Source organism: Chironomus tepperi, unplaced genomic scaffold, assembly GCF_022539635.2.
Source record: "Chironomus tepperi strain 1889 unplaced genomic scaffold, CSIRO-AGI_Ctep_v1 contig_175, whole genome shotgun sequence".
Taxonomy (NCBI): domain Eukaryota; kingdom Metazoa; phylum Arthropoda; class Insecta; order Diptera; family Chironomidae; genus Chironomus; species Chironomus tepperi.
Window position 1 is genome coordinate 540,065 of NW_027226297.1, and position 17,561 is coordinate 557,625.

General features: G+C 30.8%; 1 protein-coding gene across 5 annotated transcripts in view; it reads left to right on the forward strand.

The window, feature by feature from the left end:
• Positions 1 to 17,561, forward strand: part of LOC139089159 (cell adhesion molecule CEACAM2-like) — a 45,496-nt gene that overhangs the window by 8,231 nt on the left and 19,704 nt on the right. For 4 of the 5 annotated variants that reach the window (XM_070638607.1, XM_070638610.1, XM_070638611.1 and 1 more), the window contains exons 2-3: positions 14,220 to 15,019; positions 15,914 to 16,414. In XM_070638607.1, coding sequence (XP_070494708.1) covers positions 16,321 to 16,414 — 94 coding nt within the window. In that variant the 5' untranslated portion in view covers positions 14,220 to 15,019; positions 15,914 to 16,320. Of the gene's footprint in view, positions 1 to 14,219; positions 15,043 to 15,913; positions 16,415 to 17,561 lie in introns of all 5 variants that reach the window. The other variant, XM_070638608.1, reaches the window with a different exon arrangement.

The window sequence follows — 17,561 nt, forward strand, 5'->3', positions numbered from 1 at the left end:
ATTTGAAGTATCAAGGTTGTCCTTTTATAAGCCAACTCACATTGTTCGGCTTAACTTACATCTAAACTAGCATAAATAGCCATAAAAAGTTCATAAAACCCCACCAATAAAAAAATTGTCCTAATTTTAAGCTTTACCATTAAATTCTGTTTAACAAGCTTCTTATTACCGAAATATCTAGATCGTAAAAGAGAAAGAAGGAAAAAAAATATTAAATGATGTCGACTGTAAAGTGGACACCAAGCAGCGACGACTTGCTGTGGAAATTGCTTAATTTACCGCAGATTTGTGGTAAATCTCTCCCTTGTTAAAGTCATAATAAATAAATATAAAGTTTAAAGTAATTTTCTCCAGGAGAGAGCATGCGGAATGTAAACTCAACTTATTACTACTACTTACGGAACTTACAATTAAAAGTGGAATTTCAATAGGAAGTTCATTGAAGCAGATATTTTTTATTTCTATTCAACTTTTTCTGAATGGAGAGCTTGAATTATAATTAAGTAGAATATTCTTCAGAAAGAGCTTGCTTTCCTGTTCATTTAATACTGCGAAAAAGTTGAAAAATATTCCCTAGACATAGAAACTTCTTTTAATTATACTATTAATTACTTCAAGCCTTAAAGTAAACATCCGTCTTAATTTTCAATCTTTCTAGAGATTAATTTTTATTTTTTTTCTTGTTCCTTATCAATTCTGAAGGCTTTCACAGTTTCTATTCTTTGTATCATGATGATGATGATGATGATGATGATGATGAAAATCTACTGGCAAGATAGTTGTCAAAGCTTAATAAATAAAAGAAGAATTAATTAATTTTCTTCATCTCATTGAGATTATAGATATTATTATTGATGAGAGTTTAATCTTTTTTCCAAGTAATTGTAATAATTGCTATACTTCCATTATATGGTATTAGACTTTAGTTTATCTATTTAGAACCTGATTTTCATTGGGAGTTTGATGAATGAAAATTTATTAATTCAGACCTTATAATTAAGGAAATATTATTTTGTACGGGAATTCTTGGAAAAGACTCAAATCTATTTTTAGTTTCAATATTGTAGGAATTTGGAGAACTTTAAACAAGATCGAGAAATACAACATTTTTCTTAAAATGTTCATATTTCATATTCAATTTTGAAATTAATATTTTGCATATAAATATTGATAACTGTAAATAAGGTGGGTTGAAGAGGCTCGGTGGTCAAATGGCTTAATACATCGGGACCTAATTATTACAACAGCGAAACTGCGATCATCGATTCGAGATTCGGCTTAAAAAATGTTTCATTTATCCTCTTAAGATGCGGCTAATAGCTTCCATTTGCATTCTACAAGCAGTTATGTCATCAAAGGAGTGGCTTTGAATGAATCCATTATAAACTATAAGTATACTGTATCTTGTGATCTGACACACTCCCTAGCTCGTTAAACAATCATTAGCCACGAAACGCCCTGTTGCAGCTTGGATCTAAATGATTTGAATCCACCTATATGCATCTCTATCTGATTCTGTTGCTGGTTGTGTCACTTAAAATGTGCAAATTTTCTATCGACACATTCAACTTACATTCCTTCATTTTTGATATCCTCAAAGTAGCTTTTGTATGTAGCTCAAGGACGCCACTCTTCATGTGGATTTCAAATGAAAACCTTGTATGTATTTCTGTCCCATCAACAACATTTTCTCTGTCATTAAAAAATACAACTGTAATTTTCCTGTAATTTAGTTCCTTCACCTTTTATAATGAATCAAATTAAAGAATTCGAAAAATTTATCAAAAATGTCTATCTTCACCCCTGTTAATCCACAAACATTATAAAAGATTAAAATGAACAGTTAAGTCAAGAATGCCTCCCATTTTTAATGCCTTCATCTGAAATTTTTTATTTCTCATTCATTTAAACAACCTTGGAAAATGAAGGTTGAAGTGCTATTTTCATCAACAATTTTATTCACAATAAAATGAGGACCTTTAAAAGTTGTACAATGTGCTTCCCATTAAGGCTGTTAAAATAAGGTTAAGAGTGATTTTAACTTGAATTGCTCATTTCATCCATTGTTTGAATGAATGGGTGCTTTGGAAAATAATGACGAATTTAAGGCTGAAAACAGCTACGGTGATTTTTTTGATTTGGGCAACCTTTAAAGCAGTAATGACCAACCTTTTATTTTATGCGAGACATTTTGGTAATAAACCTCGATTGGAATCGCATGCGGTTAACGGTTCATGGCATTTTCCAAAATTTTCGGCACTAAGGTTGACCACCACTGCCTTAAAGGTTGAAAAAGTATTTAAATTATTGTATCACTTTAAAAAATCATCAAAATTCAACCACATCCTCAAAATCTCATTGAGAATCCCTCATTCTTTAAATAGATAAGCTTATTGTTCCTTCCAAGAATTCCATACCCTATTTACCATTAACAAGCCACAATCTTTAAATAAAAAAAAAAAATACACAATAAAAACCCTTTTGAGTGTGGCTTTAATTTGCAATTTTATGATGATCATCATCACAACAGATATACCTTCAAATTACTTTATATTCAACACTCGAAATACAATCGCTGAGGTTAACCGCATACATTTTACGCAGACATCCCTGTAGACATTTAATCGTGATGTGAAAAGGATATCATTTCCATAAACCACAAAATTTTGAATTTTAATACAGTAACTAGTTAGAGATTAAAGATAAATTTTTGAGGACTTTTTAAACCGTCGTCATGCCAAGCTAGATAAAATGTTTCTATTTTTTTTTTTTTTTTGGTAATGAACTTGAATTTTCATTTAATTTTGAGATGAAATAACTGTGCGACCTTCAAATGTTAAGTCAACAACTCACAGCGGGAGTATTTTATCGGAAATGAATATTGAGAAATTCTTATTAATAATGTAAAATTTTGATCAATATTAAAATGTTCTGAGAACATTCAAAGCTTTCGGCGTATTGCTCAAATATATTTTTTTTTTTAAAAATAAAAATCCTATGGGGGATTTTTATTATTTATTCATCCTTCCTCTTAAATCGATCGACAACGTTACAAATAAGAACTCTTAAAGCGCTACGATTTTAAACTTAACAATAATTCTTAAATCTATATTATGGACATATAAGCTCAAGTATACAGCACATAACCTAATTGCAGTGTTTGATGTGTAGTAGTTAATCTGGTAACTCCATTAGGTTCGGTTTTAATGTAAGCTCTCGTTCCAGTTATTCAGTTAATTATAATGCATCCAGGTCCGTTCCATAAAAGCTCTCTGCGATGAATTTACGGCTCTCGTTTCTATTATCATTCCAACTACATCAATCATGACCCGTTCTAACATTTTACGTTGCCTAATTCTTAGTTCCCGTCAATAAACTGCTACACTTAAGAAGCCGAAGTATCTAAACTTCCGAAAAACCACTAGGTCGGTGATGAGATTCGAACCCTGGAGTTCAAAACTCAACACCAACTTTCGTGACCCGCACCTTGCTAAGTGAGCTATCAAGGCACTTTTGCTTCACAAATATGTAGAGGCTGAACGTTATTTGCATTGCTTCTTTTTACAATGTCGTATGGCAAATGATATTACATTTTAAGTGATTACATTTGTGCTTTTAGCCTTCATGGATGGATTTTTTTCCGTCAGTTTTATTTAAATGACAAATGAAGGCTTGCAAAAAAATTTTAATTCATACTCTTACAAAATTGCATATCCCTACCACTAATTTCAAAAGCAATCATAATTAGTGAGCAATAAAGTACCTTACTAGTCGAATAGATAAGACACTTGCCTCAAATTTAGTGTGGCAACCTGAAAGTTGTCGGTTTGAATCCTTGCCATTTCCAAAGGATGCTTATATGCTTTGCTTTGCTCTTTTACGGGAGTTTATATAATTCGACTGCTTAATGAACGGCATCAAGCCAATATTGAGTCTCTGAGCTGTGGTAAATTAAGACACGAATAAGAAATTCGTAGTGTAGCCGGAGAAAAAGGGACGAGAGCAACAAGATTACAATTAAGACTGGAGCATTGTCAGAACGGACCTGAAAATATTACGTCACTTCCACAGAAGATCAAAACCTGAACCTCAGTTTATTTGAAACCTAGATTTGTGTAATATGCTAAATCCTACATAAATCTGCAATAATTCATGAATTACACGTTAAAATTTAATACATAAAATGTGAATTATTCCATACAATATGACGTCAATAAACTTAAAATGCTATTGTTAAACATGCAATTTTTAATTGAAAAATACTAATAATTAATTATTATGTTATTATAAAGTGTTAATTATTGATGCAAACAATATCATCAAATTGAATTTATATGCTTGCTAATTTAATTAGCTAAATTACAATTATAAATATTACAGCTCAATGAATTTCTTAGAAATGCAAAATTTATTTCGATTAATAAATTTGAATCTTGGGGGTGGAACTTTTAAATTCACCCGCATTTAACTGCATTTACATATATTTACATGTAATTACTTACATTTACATGCATTAATGTGCATTTACGTACAAGTTCCTCACCCTTGACTTTAATAAGCTTTTCACTTTAATACAATATAAATTAAATTTTAACTAAAAATATCAGAATTACTTTAAAACATTAAATTACTAATTAAAATATAAATTTCTAAGGAAAACTTCGAGAATTCCAATGTTCATTTTTGAAAAAAGTTTGATATTCTGTTAGTGTGTTAAGTTAGTTTTTTGTTACGGAATACAAATTTTGGTTCACGATTTTGTTACAAAACGTTACGGAGGTGGGATAGAAATGCCTTTTAAAGCGTTACGTAATTTTTGAATGTTCCCAATTTAGAAAATTAATGAAAATGAAATTTAGTTCATTTTGAGTGACTTACTTCGCTCATGATCGTCCTGATCAATTTTAGATAAACCATGACCTCTCTCAGATGGTGCCTAAAGCATAGAACCATCTCCTCTCTTCCAATTACCAATACCAAATGCAACACTGTCTCTAACGACAGATTCTTCTGAATGAATTTCATGCCAAAAAATCAAAACATAATTTTGTTTCATAAAAATTGTTTTTCATAAAATAACAAGAAATTATTCATTAAAGTTGCTTGTTTGACAGGTTTTCTCATTTGAAACTTTCATGTTTTCGATTTATAGCCGATGGCAAATAACATTGTTTAAATGTTATCTTAACTTATCGTGCCTAGAAGTCAATAATTTTAAACATCCAACTTTATAATCTATTTTAATTAAACTCGATATTTACGAAATTAATTCAACCCATAAAATTTCAAACATCTTTTAAATAAACAAAAATTTGTAAGAATGAAAAGCTCCTCGAGGATAAAAATCTTCTCTTTTTCTACCATCTTTCAAACTCATCGATGTAATAACTCTCATTTACAGACTTGGGCTTCTTTACGTTTGCACAACAAAATGAGCGACAAGCTCAAAAGTTTTCCGCACAGCTTTAAAACTTTCTCAATTTAATTAAAATGCCTGTCAGTATGGAATTTTGTTGTTTCTTTGTATCGTGCTTATTCTGTCGCTTAAATTCCAACTTTTTTCCTTCTATCTTTTTCTTTTATTTATTTTTGTTCTTATAATTTTCTTTTATCCATATTAATTTTAGCCGATTTATTCGAAATAAAACTTTTACTGAAATTTATTGGTTGTATTATGTCTGATTGTGTGCTGTTAATTTGTTAAATTACTTCAGATGCTGAGGATTAAGATGCAAATTATTGTCACTAGTATTTAACTAACCTGAACAGATAAGAAGCATGTTCTTGAATATGATTTAAATTCTCATAAAATTGAGCATACTTAATTGTATTGGGTATACTCATGGACACGGTCATTTAGATCAATATGCTCAGTGTCTGTTAGGGTTAGATACATATTTCCTGCCTGGTTTACAACAATATTTGAAAGCAAAAGTCAATTAATTTCAAAACATTTCTAATTTTAGCTATAAAATAATTAAAAATTATTTAATAACGTGTTAAAGATAGTTTTGTGCTTAAAATCAATTTTCGTCACAAATACTCGATTACAAAAAGCTACAGTTTCAAAGCTCTCTACGATTACTAGTTGTCGAAATTTTCCACCTCATGTAGCCAACCAGCCAGCTAGTGAGTCTATTTTGTTAAAAGTGTGCTGTAAAAGAAAGCATAGCTTAATTCATGCTGATGAGTACGACATAGAGTTGTGTTGACTTGAGTAAAAAAGTCAACTTTTCCATTCAAAATCCGAGTCGACTTAGAGCTCTGACATTAGTAAACTCAATCTTTCCGAATCCTTATTCCATATTACTCATTAAAACAGCGTTTTATGCTGCCTAAGAGTAAATCAATACATTACTTAATTTTAATGTAATTCAATTTATTCGATTATCGTCACGCATCAGTAAAAAAAAAGTTTAATAGCTTTCCTCCAAGGCTCAGACACTCAACCAAAATTGTAATTTTTTACAATTTTTACAATTTTTCCATACAAGCCGATTGTGAAAATTGTAAAAATTGTACAATTTTTCTAATTTTTACAATCTTTTCATATAAAAATTGTGAAAATTGTAAAAATTGTACAATTTTCACAATTTTTTCATACAAAACTGACAAAATTGTACAATTTTCAAATTAACATAAACTAGTTTGAATGATTTTCATATTTGTGAAATATAAGTGAAAAATTGATTTTTCAAAGGGTTTTTATCTTTTTATAAGAAAATTACGGTGAAATTTGGCTTTTCCCAGGAATTTTCATCTTAAATTGAGAAAATAAAGGCAAAATTTGGTTGATATGTGGGATTTTTCACTCCAAATAAGAAACCAGAGACAGAATTCGAATTTTTCGAGTGGTTTTCCATCCTAATTAAGAAAATTAAAGCAACTTTTACCTTTTTTGAGGGATTTTTCACCTCAAATAAAGAAACCAAAGCAAAATTTGGCTTTTTTGAGGGGTAACTTACCCCAAATATGGAAACCGAGGCAAAATTCGGCTTTTCTGAGGGGTAATTTACCCCAAATATAGAAACCGAGGCAAAATTTTGCAATTTTGAGGGGTAATTTACCCCAATTATGGAAACCGAGGCAAAATTCGGCTTATCTGAGGCGTAATTTACCCGAAATATGGAAACCGAGGCAAAATTCGGCTTTTCTGAGGGGTAATTTACCCCAATTATGGAAACCGAGGCAAAATTCAGCTTCTCTGAGGGGTAAATTACCCCAAATATGGAAACCGAGGCAAAATTCGGCTTTTCTGAAGGGTAATTTACCCCAAATATAGAAACCGAGGCAAAATTTTGCAATTTTGAGGGGTAATTTTCCCCAAATATAGAAACCGAGGCAAAATTCGGCTTTTCTGAGGGGTAATTTTCCCCAATTATGGAAACCGAGGCAAAATTCGGCTTATCTGAGGCGTAATTTACCCCAAATATGGAAACCGAGGCAAAATTCGGCTTTTCTGAGGGGTAATTTACCCCAAATATGGAAACCGAGGCAAAATTCGGTTTTCTGAGGGGTAATTTACCCCAAATATAGAAACCGAGGCAAAATTTTGCAATTTTGAGGGGTAATTTACCCCAAATATAGAATCCGAGGCAAAATTCGGCTTTTCTGAGGGGTAATTTACCCCAATTATGGAAACCGAGGCAAAATTCAGCTTCTCTGAGGGGTAATTTACCCCAAATAAGGAAACCGAGGCAAAATTCGGCTTTTCTAAGGGGTTTTTCACCCTAATTAAGAAAATCAAGGCAAAATTCGGCTTTTCCGAAAGGATTTTCACACTAAATGAGAAAATTGAGGCTTTTTTTAAGCATTTTTTACACTTAATAAGAAAACCGAGGGAAAATTCCGTTTTTCCGTTGAAGTTTTCATCCTAGTTTAAGAAAATTATTGCGGAAAATAGCCATTTACAAGATATTTTTCCCATTTTGTAAGTAAAACAATGAAAATTTTCTCATTCCGCCAATGAATTATGCATTTTTCAAGAAATATAGTTAAAATAAACATTTTTCATATTTTCCATGTTTTCACAAAGCTGTGAAAACTATGATTTTCATTTATTAATTGGATTACTAAATTGTTTAGTTTCTTGAAATTTGCATCAAAAAATTGTGAAAATTGTAAAAATTGTACAATTTTTTCATACAAAAATTGCGAAATTGTGAAAATTGTACAATTTTTACAATTTTCACAATTTTTTCCATACGAATTGTAAAAATTGTACAATTTTCACAATTTTTTTTTGAGTGTCTGAGCCTTGCTTTCCTCTCACTTTTCTTTTCGCAGTAAGAAATGTTAAATAAATAAATTTGCGAATTGAGGATTCAGGCAATATAAAAGAAAGAAAGAAAAAAATTCAGCTTAATTATAATTTATTTGATGATTATACCAGAAAAATTTCACAAACGTAAAAAAGCACACAAAGGCAAAAAGGGAGGATGAGAAAAAAATGAAAGAATATTTAAAATACAAATAGAGTAATTATCTTGACTATGAAAGCATTAAATTAATTTTATAAGATGAAATTTTACGCTTTTGCACGGAAGATGAAAGGAACGAAATTAAAAAGAGTTTTTTTTATAAAAATGATGAAAAATAATACAGAAAAATGTTCACATAGTCGAATATTCTTCTCTTTGGTGGAATATTTTTAATTTGAATTTGTGAACTGATGCAGTTTTGGGATGAATGAGGATCTCTGGATGTGATCTGGAAGTTTTGTCTTGGAAATAAGATTTATTTTAAAATTACTTTGTGAATCATGATGGAATTAAGTTGGTGAAAGATGGAGGATGGCAAGTTTTGCATGCTCTATGGACACTGGTACGTTATGAAACCGGATGTACTCTGCAATGTTCTTTAGATATAATTCATGTTTGCAGTATTTTGACAAGAAAATCATCCAGATAATAGGATATATCAAGTATTAAAGACCTCAAAACTGCATCCAATGTAAAATGTTAAAATGTTAAATTTGTCAAAATTAAGCCGAATTTAACTTGGATTCAGCTCACCCAAATAGCACAAATCGGTTAGTCGATAAAAAGTCCGAATTAGATCGGCGTAATTTTCACATTATGCCGGATTTGTCGGTATCAGATTTTGGATCAATTATACAAATTGTATTATTCGGCTCAGTTTAGGCTTTTAAGTGCTCCACAAAATTAATTTCCCAAAATCTTGCCATCAATTTTAATTTTCTGGCTAAAATTTAAAAAATATCTCATGGCCCAAATTTTTCGCATAGCATTTTGTTTTATTGCTACGTACATATAAAAAAACGATATTTCTATAAAATGTAGTCCCATTCATCATATTTTCACATTCACAGTATTAGCATTAAAACTTTGCTGTAGAAATGAAATACAGAAAAAAAAGGCATGAGATAGAAATGAAATGGAAATGAGAATAAAAAAAAGGATAGGGAGGAAGTGAAGATGAAAATCGGAGGAAAATCTCTAGCACATTTCAGCCATCATCCATATAATAAAAGAACAGTGAAAGAGTTATAAGCTCATAACATAAGTTTCCAAACTCATAAAAGGGATTTTCAACATAAAAGCATAACTCAGAGAAAAAAAAAGCCATTTTCAGCGTTTGTAAAAGCAAAAGCTTTGCACATCGTTCAAGTCCAAATAACGTTTATGCAACGTTTATGCTACATACTATTGTATATACCATGAAATGGAAATCACCTCATTCACGTTGAGTGCATTTGTTTATATAAATTTTCATGGAGCTTAAATGGACATTGCATTGTAGCTTTCTATTAAGAATTATTGGGTATGTTGAATGGCTCTACTATTTTTAAGTACTTTCTATGACTGATGTAATTGCTTTTACATGTGGTCTGGTTGTCTGGTAAATTGATATAGAGATTAGTGGCAGCATGACTGACTTTTAATCAATTTAGCCCGATAGGTATGTTTTGAGGTGGTGTCATCACGGTTGTCGAGATGGAAGTACACTTAGAGTTAAGTTGTGGTCAATTGACTGCTGATCAACTGAGTTTGGTCGTGTTTGCTAAATGGCTGCTTCTTGGTTTCTTATATCCTGAGCTGCACAATGCAAAAAATTCCTGGTTTTGCCGTAAAATTGGTTCAAAATCAGCTTTCACTTTGCCGTCAGAGCAATTTTAAATCCGTTAACGTGGCGACTTAGTGATGCTTTTGTGAACACGTTGTCCTGCTCGGATATACTGCCATCTCAGCGCCATGTGACAACATTCACATGTACTGCTCGGTTTTGAACTTTGAAACTTAATTTTTGGTATTTAAACTTAAACTCAATTATGCAATCCAATGTGTTTTCAAATTGAAGTCAGAGATAATGCTTAACATTGTGTAACAAAGTAACAGTTACCAATTCATCTTTTAACAAACAGATGAAATTCTATTTAATCTAAAAATAGACTCAATGTAGGAGTTCAAAGAGTTAAAACAACCTTTTATTAGATTCCGTTTTTATATCTCACATAACCCTCTCAACTTTTTATTTTTATTCCAAAAGTATGCATCTTAATCATCATTTTTAGGCAGTGGTGGGAAACCTCTTGTTTTTCGGGGTACTGCTTGATGGTAAGCATTAACCGAAACCGCACACGGCATACGAATCATGGAGCAATCATGCAGTTTCAAGTGCCGTGACACACAGGTTGATCACCACTGTTTTTTGCTGCTAATCTCTTTTTCTCCATGCATTTTATTCTATCTGTTCAGAAACAATTTCCACTTGATCTCCCCACCCCCTCACTAATGATTCATAACTTATGGTATTAATGAAACTTTTTATCCCCTTTTTTCAGTTTGATCCCCTAGTTTTTATGCCATTTCGACTTATATTGTTATTTTTATGAGATTTAATAAATTGTGTACGATACATACCTAAAATAGTTTTTCAACATACAGCTTAACGACTTTTATCCAATTGTTAATGCAATAACGCGCTGGGTGGTCAAAATTGCTTCTTTTTTTGTGTTGTAAGTGTTGAACAAATGTTATATTTTGTTGGACTTAAGAGGTTTGTCGAAGGGGAGAATTTCATGATTCGTTCAATTAACTTTATTGTCTAGCGATTGTGTATTTGATCCCTTGTGGGATTCTTGAAGTTATAATGTAATTTACAGATTATTAAAGAAATTGAAGTTTTGCTCAAAATTTCAAAGAAAATAAACTTGAACATACAAATATCGCATCTGTGAAGTATCTAGGTGCAAGTTGCCAGATTGTACTGAAATTTGAAACATTGTAGACCTTGTCGATGGTCCATGTACGCAAAAAAGATACCCAAAATATTTCAAGTGCTCTATCTAGACTCAAATGTTTAATAGTCAAGTGTAAGACGTGAATGGTCAAAATATGGACGTCAATGGACTTATTATGGACGTAAAATGGACATAAAAAAGACGTAATTCAGTCAATTCTTCAATACAGTCCTTCATCTTCCTCCCACATCCTTCACAAAACATCAAAATCTCCCAAAATAACCGCAAAGATAATCAAATTTACGAAAATCTCACGATTCTCTTAAATGACATTACATAATCTTATATTCTATTACACACCATTCACATAATGACCAATCCATAACACCCGTTAAAGAATGATTATGATGGAACGTAGAAATCTGTGCTAAAGCACGAAATGGATGATAATAATAATGACACATCAAGGTGGTATATAATATACATAATGTATAAAGTGTGTAACCTTATGATTTCACATCCACAGCCACCTATTAAGTATGTTTTATTAACAGCTATTATTCAAAAGTCCTTAAGAGCTTCGTGTGTCTTTCATCATGTACGCATACAGTGAGTTTGTGTGATGAGGGGTTGGAAGTTTGTGATATTTTGGTTGGAATTTTGGGGGAAAATTTTGATTTTTGATCATGGATGTTTATTGTTCTTAGCATTAGGGTGGTTTTAGAGTTTCAATGAAGTAATCCATTTGGATTGAAACTGTCCAATAATGAAATTGTCAAAGAATCTATTGGAATTAGTTGTAACTCAATATAATTAGAATTTGACTTGACATAGATTGCGAACTCAACTCATGTATCCAAAATGATCCATTTGCAACGTTTCTAAGGAACATCAATTGAGTGGTGAAATGATGTTAGTGATCTCAACGGTAGAGACCAATGTACCAAAGGTCCTGATTTCATTTTAAAGTCATACCTAATTTTCGAAACTCTATTTCTATTTCAACGTTCCATTTACGAAGCTCGGTTCGTGATTTAAGTACAATGAACCTGAGCGGGAAAAAATACCTTGTAAATAGTTGAAGGCAAGTTAATGTCCAGTTGATGACTAGTTGTAACGTATTTTGGTCCACTCGGAGATATTCAAGTTTCTGAATGATTTAGGAGGACGTCCACTCCAGATGCAATTCTGATCAATTAATTTAGGTTTCCTAAGTTGAGCATCGTTTGTGAGTCATTTGATCTGCTTCGAGCAACTTCATCTGCTTAGGCATATTCAAAGATCCTCATAATTCCTCAAATCAAGGATAAATTCCCAAAAGAACTAATTTCCACACCCCTTTACAACCAACAGCCCTAAATTTTACTTAACTTGAAAGAAAAATATCATCACACGAAATCACTCCACAGTCATGCATTACAGACAGTGGAGCAAGAGACACATATACACATATGAGTTAAACAAAAGAAAAGAAAACGACGGAAAGTCTCAAAATGTATGAATGAATGAGCGAACAACATAAAAATAAGAATGGGAAACGACATTAAATTGAGGTCGTTTTTTATAATACAAGAAAGCTCATTCCTTTTTATTATCAGTAGAAAGCACAAGTGCAAAACAGGCATCAGCAGTAATATACATTGAATGTTGAGTATGTGCGAGTATATACAGTTCAGCATACATGAAAAATAAATATTTTTTAGCGTATTTTTTTTTTATAAAGAAAAGGAACGTTTATTTTGGCATCTGGGACATGAGAATAGATTGCATGAATATCCGATAACCGTGTGATGTTTTAGATTGTTTTAAAATTCATCATAACAGACACATGCTTCATGCAGAGTTATATGCTTTTAAAAAATATATAATATTTCTTTTTTGCTGCCTTTAAAAGTAATCTACGGTCTTGTTTACCCACCTAGCACTCATGGTAAAGTTGAATTTTTGTTGCACAGTTGGAATTACCTTATTTAATGGAATGAAAAGTTTCTAACAGTTTTTTGGTTTTGTTTTAAAGGGAATAATAATATTAGTTGAGTTAGTATTTATTGCTGTTATAAGATAAAGTTGGTTCCATATACAAGCAGTGAAATAGGAGCATCTATGAGTTAGAATGTTATTGGGCAACGTTTTCTAGCGTCACGACATATTTCAGTGCTAGAAAAACTTTCAAACAATGATTCAACATGCAAATCGCCTCCCACAGAGTTAGAGTGTTCGCTAGCTCTAGCACGTAAAGAGTATGCTTTCAAATGCAGAGTTAACCGAGGGACAATTGAGGTTTACAAGCTCTTATGATTGAGATTGACTAATGGACCCTAATGACTAGAGTTCGATATTAGGGCAGGTCAGGTTGAATTTAACCGATTGTTCACTCTCCTGGTCTTAATAAGTCGGTGTATGTGTTCACACCATAAAAGCTGTAGATAGGTACTTTGGATTGGTATAGCCTGATATGAGAAATTACTCATTACATCAAAATAATGTTTTATACTTAATCGAAGTTATTGAAAAATTGAAATGTTAAATAAACTTATATTTGGGTAATTTTTGTTTTACACGACTACTTTTAGTCACGAGACATCATCCAGGAAAGTACACGGGGTATAAATGACTGAAAATCTGGCCTCATGCTGACTAAACTCTAGATTGATTCCGTGATTCACCGAATCTCGCCAGAAGCTAGAGTTACGCAGACCTGGGACTGAATTTTCAGCCATTTTTAAGACATATGTTCTTCGGGCATAGCTAACTGCCTGTTTTGCACTACGACCTAGTATTAAATTGAATCTTATTTAAAGCAGAGATCGAAGTTGACTCGATTTTTGTATGTAAAAGTCGACTCAAGTTGACTCAACTTCATATTAATTTCGACTCGACCTCGAGTTCTGATTCATAGGAAATGCCAAAACATTTAAAAACTTAAATAAACCTAAATGCACTTTTATCACAACAAAATCCAACCTCATTTTCAACTTTTCTTTTCTTCTTTCTCTTTTTTCCCTCAACACAACAGCAATTTGAGGCAGAAATAATAAAAAATGAAAGACGACGAAAGGAAGGAACAAAAGCAAATAAATGATTGAGCAATAATTTATGTGGACTTTACATTTTCAACATAAACATAACTAGCTGCAAAAAGCAGTGCTGATAACATCAACAGTTGGAAGCATCAGTTAAAGGAACAAAACACATGAGTTATAATGCTTTGCATAATACAATAAAAGAGTTCGAGTGAGGAACAGAATGGATGTTAAGCATATCCGCATGAAATTCAACTCTTTACAAGTCATTGTAATGAACTAGATTTTTTTGAAGTACTAAACAGAGTTAAGACTAGTCTTGAAAGCTTGTTGGCAAAAATTACACTGAAAATAAGCCAGAACTCAACTCACTTTATATGTACACACGTCACATTTAGTGTTTAGTGCTTTAGCTCAATGGATATATATAAATATGTGTGTGCATATATCTTGAACAGGCAGTAAAAATTGTTGTAAGTGACGTACATAATGAAAATAAAATGGAAGTGATTTATAATGGAAAAAAGAGCAGCAGAGTAGCATCAGAAGCAGCAGTAGCAAAAAAAGCATAAAGACTAAAAAAAGAATATATTCAGCAAACGCAAGTCCAATGAAAAATAAAAGGAAAAATAAAAATGAATCTGTAGTGAATGTGCGACCTTTTGTGTGTGCTGTGCGCAAATGAAATGAATACGCTTTATGAATAAGGAAAAGCGGAAAATTGTGTTACAAGACAGTCATTTATATGTACAATTTATTCATTCTATGTAGACTACGTACGATTTTTCATATGGTAATAAACTAGCATTACGTAAAGTATGTTTGATGATAGTTGGAAACTTTTTTGCATTTGTGAATTGATTTTTATTAGGAAAAGGTCTTGTTGCGTACCTTTTTTTGGAAAGGTTTTGAAATTTTGCTTAAAGATTTTTGGAAGATTTTTCAATTTTTAAAACTTATTCTCGATTTGATTTTTAAAAAACTTTGAATTCAAAAAAGTTGAATTTTATAAAATTTGAATTTCAAGAAGTTTGAATTTTTTAAAAAAAAAATTGAATTCAAAAAAGTTGAATGTTTTAAAATTTGAATCTCAAGAAGTTTGAATTTTTAAAAAACTTTGAATTTTAACAATTTTAAGTTTCAAAAATTTGAATTTTAAAAACTTTTAATTTTAAAAGGTTAAAATTTCCATAAAATTGAATTTAACAAAAATTTGGAATTTCAAAAAAAATTTAAGTTTTAATCAAATTTAAATTTTAAATAAATTCTAAATTTGAAAATTTTGAATTTTAAAAAATCTGAATTTTAAAAATTGCAATTTTAATGTGTTTCAATAAATTGAAATTTCATAAAGACTAAGATTTAAAAACTTTAAATTTCAAAAAAATATACATTTCAAAAACATTAAATTTTAAATAATCAAACTTCAAAATATTTAAATTTCAAAAAGTTTGAATTTTTAAAAAAGTTGGAATTTCAAAATATTTGTAATCGAATTTGAAATTTTTAATTGTAATGTTGAATTTTATAAACTTTAAATTTCAAATAGATTAAAAAATATTAAATTCTAAAAAAGTTTAAATTTTTCTCAAATTTTTGAAACAAGTTTGCTAAAAAATCAAAAATTCCTGTCAAATGTTTAAAAATATTCTAAAATTTTAAACCATTTTCAAAAATTTAATTTTAGAAACCAGTAAATACTCATCCCAAGTCACATGAAAATCATTTGCATCATTCTTTATAAAAAATGAAATGCAAACATAAAATAAAAACATTATAAAGCTAACAATAGAGTGAAAATTGCGGACACAATGCATGAATTGCTAAAGTGAAATTTGTGATTAATGAAAACGACATAAAAAGTTGCACGCAGATGCATTTTTTTAACCAACATGATGGATTATTTTATAAATGATGAATAAAAAATTGTGAGAAATTTAACATACACAAAGTTGGATATGTGATAATCTGCATAAAATTATAAGTAGTGAGCTGCAGAACTTTGAACATACACAAGGATACAAAAAAAAGAACGGATATAATAATATAAAGGAAACTTCCAGTGAAAAGGCTTCATAATTTTCTTCCATTATTATGATAATCAAAAGCAGTGAATCGAATTCACATTACCTGCTCATAAAATGCTTGCTGGTTATTATGCTCATAGAGTATTCAAATGGAGGAAGTGGTAAATGACACTAATATCCAATATTTATGTCTCTTTTCTTTCCCCATTCTCTTCCTTCTTCTTCTTTACAATCCTTAATGAATTTCACATCTGAATACTTTTTGTTTGCTCTCCATGACATCATGCGCTTTAAAAAAAAATTATAGTTCCATTTACAAGGACAATAGAGATTCCTTAATTGTTGAAATTTGAGATTGTTGTGCTAGAAAATGTTTGTTAAAAGTTTACAATGGGGATAAAAATGCTTGCAATTGAGCTTTTATATATTTATATGAGTTTTCATGTTAAGGCGTACACGAGAGGCGCAGAAGCTTTTTTATAGGCACCAAATGGAAGGCGCCTCCATTTGGTCGCAACATGGCTGCTTTTTGACCTCCATATGACTGTCATTTGGTGTCGATATGACTGTCATTTGGTCTCCATATGAGTGTCATTTGGTCTTCACGTAGCTGTCATTTGGTCTTCATGTGGTTGCTATTTGGCTTCTTTATCGGGACATAAAATGCTCCGTGGCTGAATCTTCTTCATTTGTGTCGCTCGGGATTGTTACATTTTATATGAATTTAGATGATTTTGTTCATGTCAACGTATTAAATTGTTGCAAAACTTTTATGTCCAATATAATCAAGCTGTTTTGTAAATCCTAACAAATTTCTGGAATATTAAAATATTAAACGATCATAATTTCAATATTTCCACAAATTGATACTCTTATTTACTATCGACTTTACGAAAAAATAAACTTCCACAGACAATCAATAAACTCAACAATTTATTAAAATAATATGTATTTATTGTACAACATATTTTATGTTGATCTTTAATTTAATTAATTTATATTTTCATCAATTTTATTTATCAGAACATGATTGGGAATTCCTGTATGAAACCAATATAAATATTTACACTTGGTTTTCAATTAAAGTTTTGATTGCTACTTAATTATATTGAATCGAGTGAATTAAAAGTGGGCATCGATTTAATTTTATGAAAATTTTATGTTTTTTTAAAGTTTAGTTCAGTTGATGGAATTATATAACTTTAATTATTAAGAGATTTAGAAGATCTGACTTTTGTGAAATTGATTTGAGAAGTTTTAAGAGTGGACACACTTGACACTCATTTTTGATAATTAAGAGCCATTAAG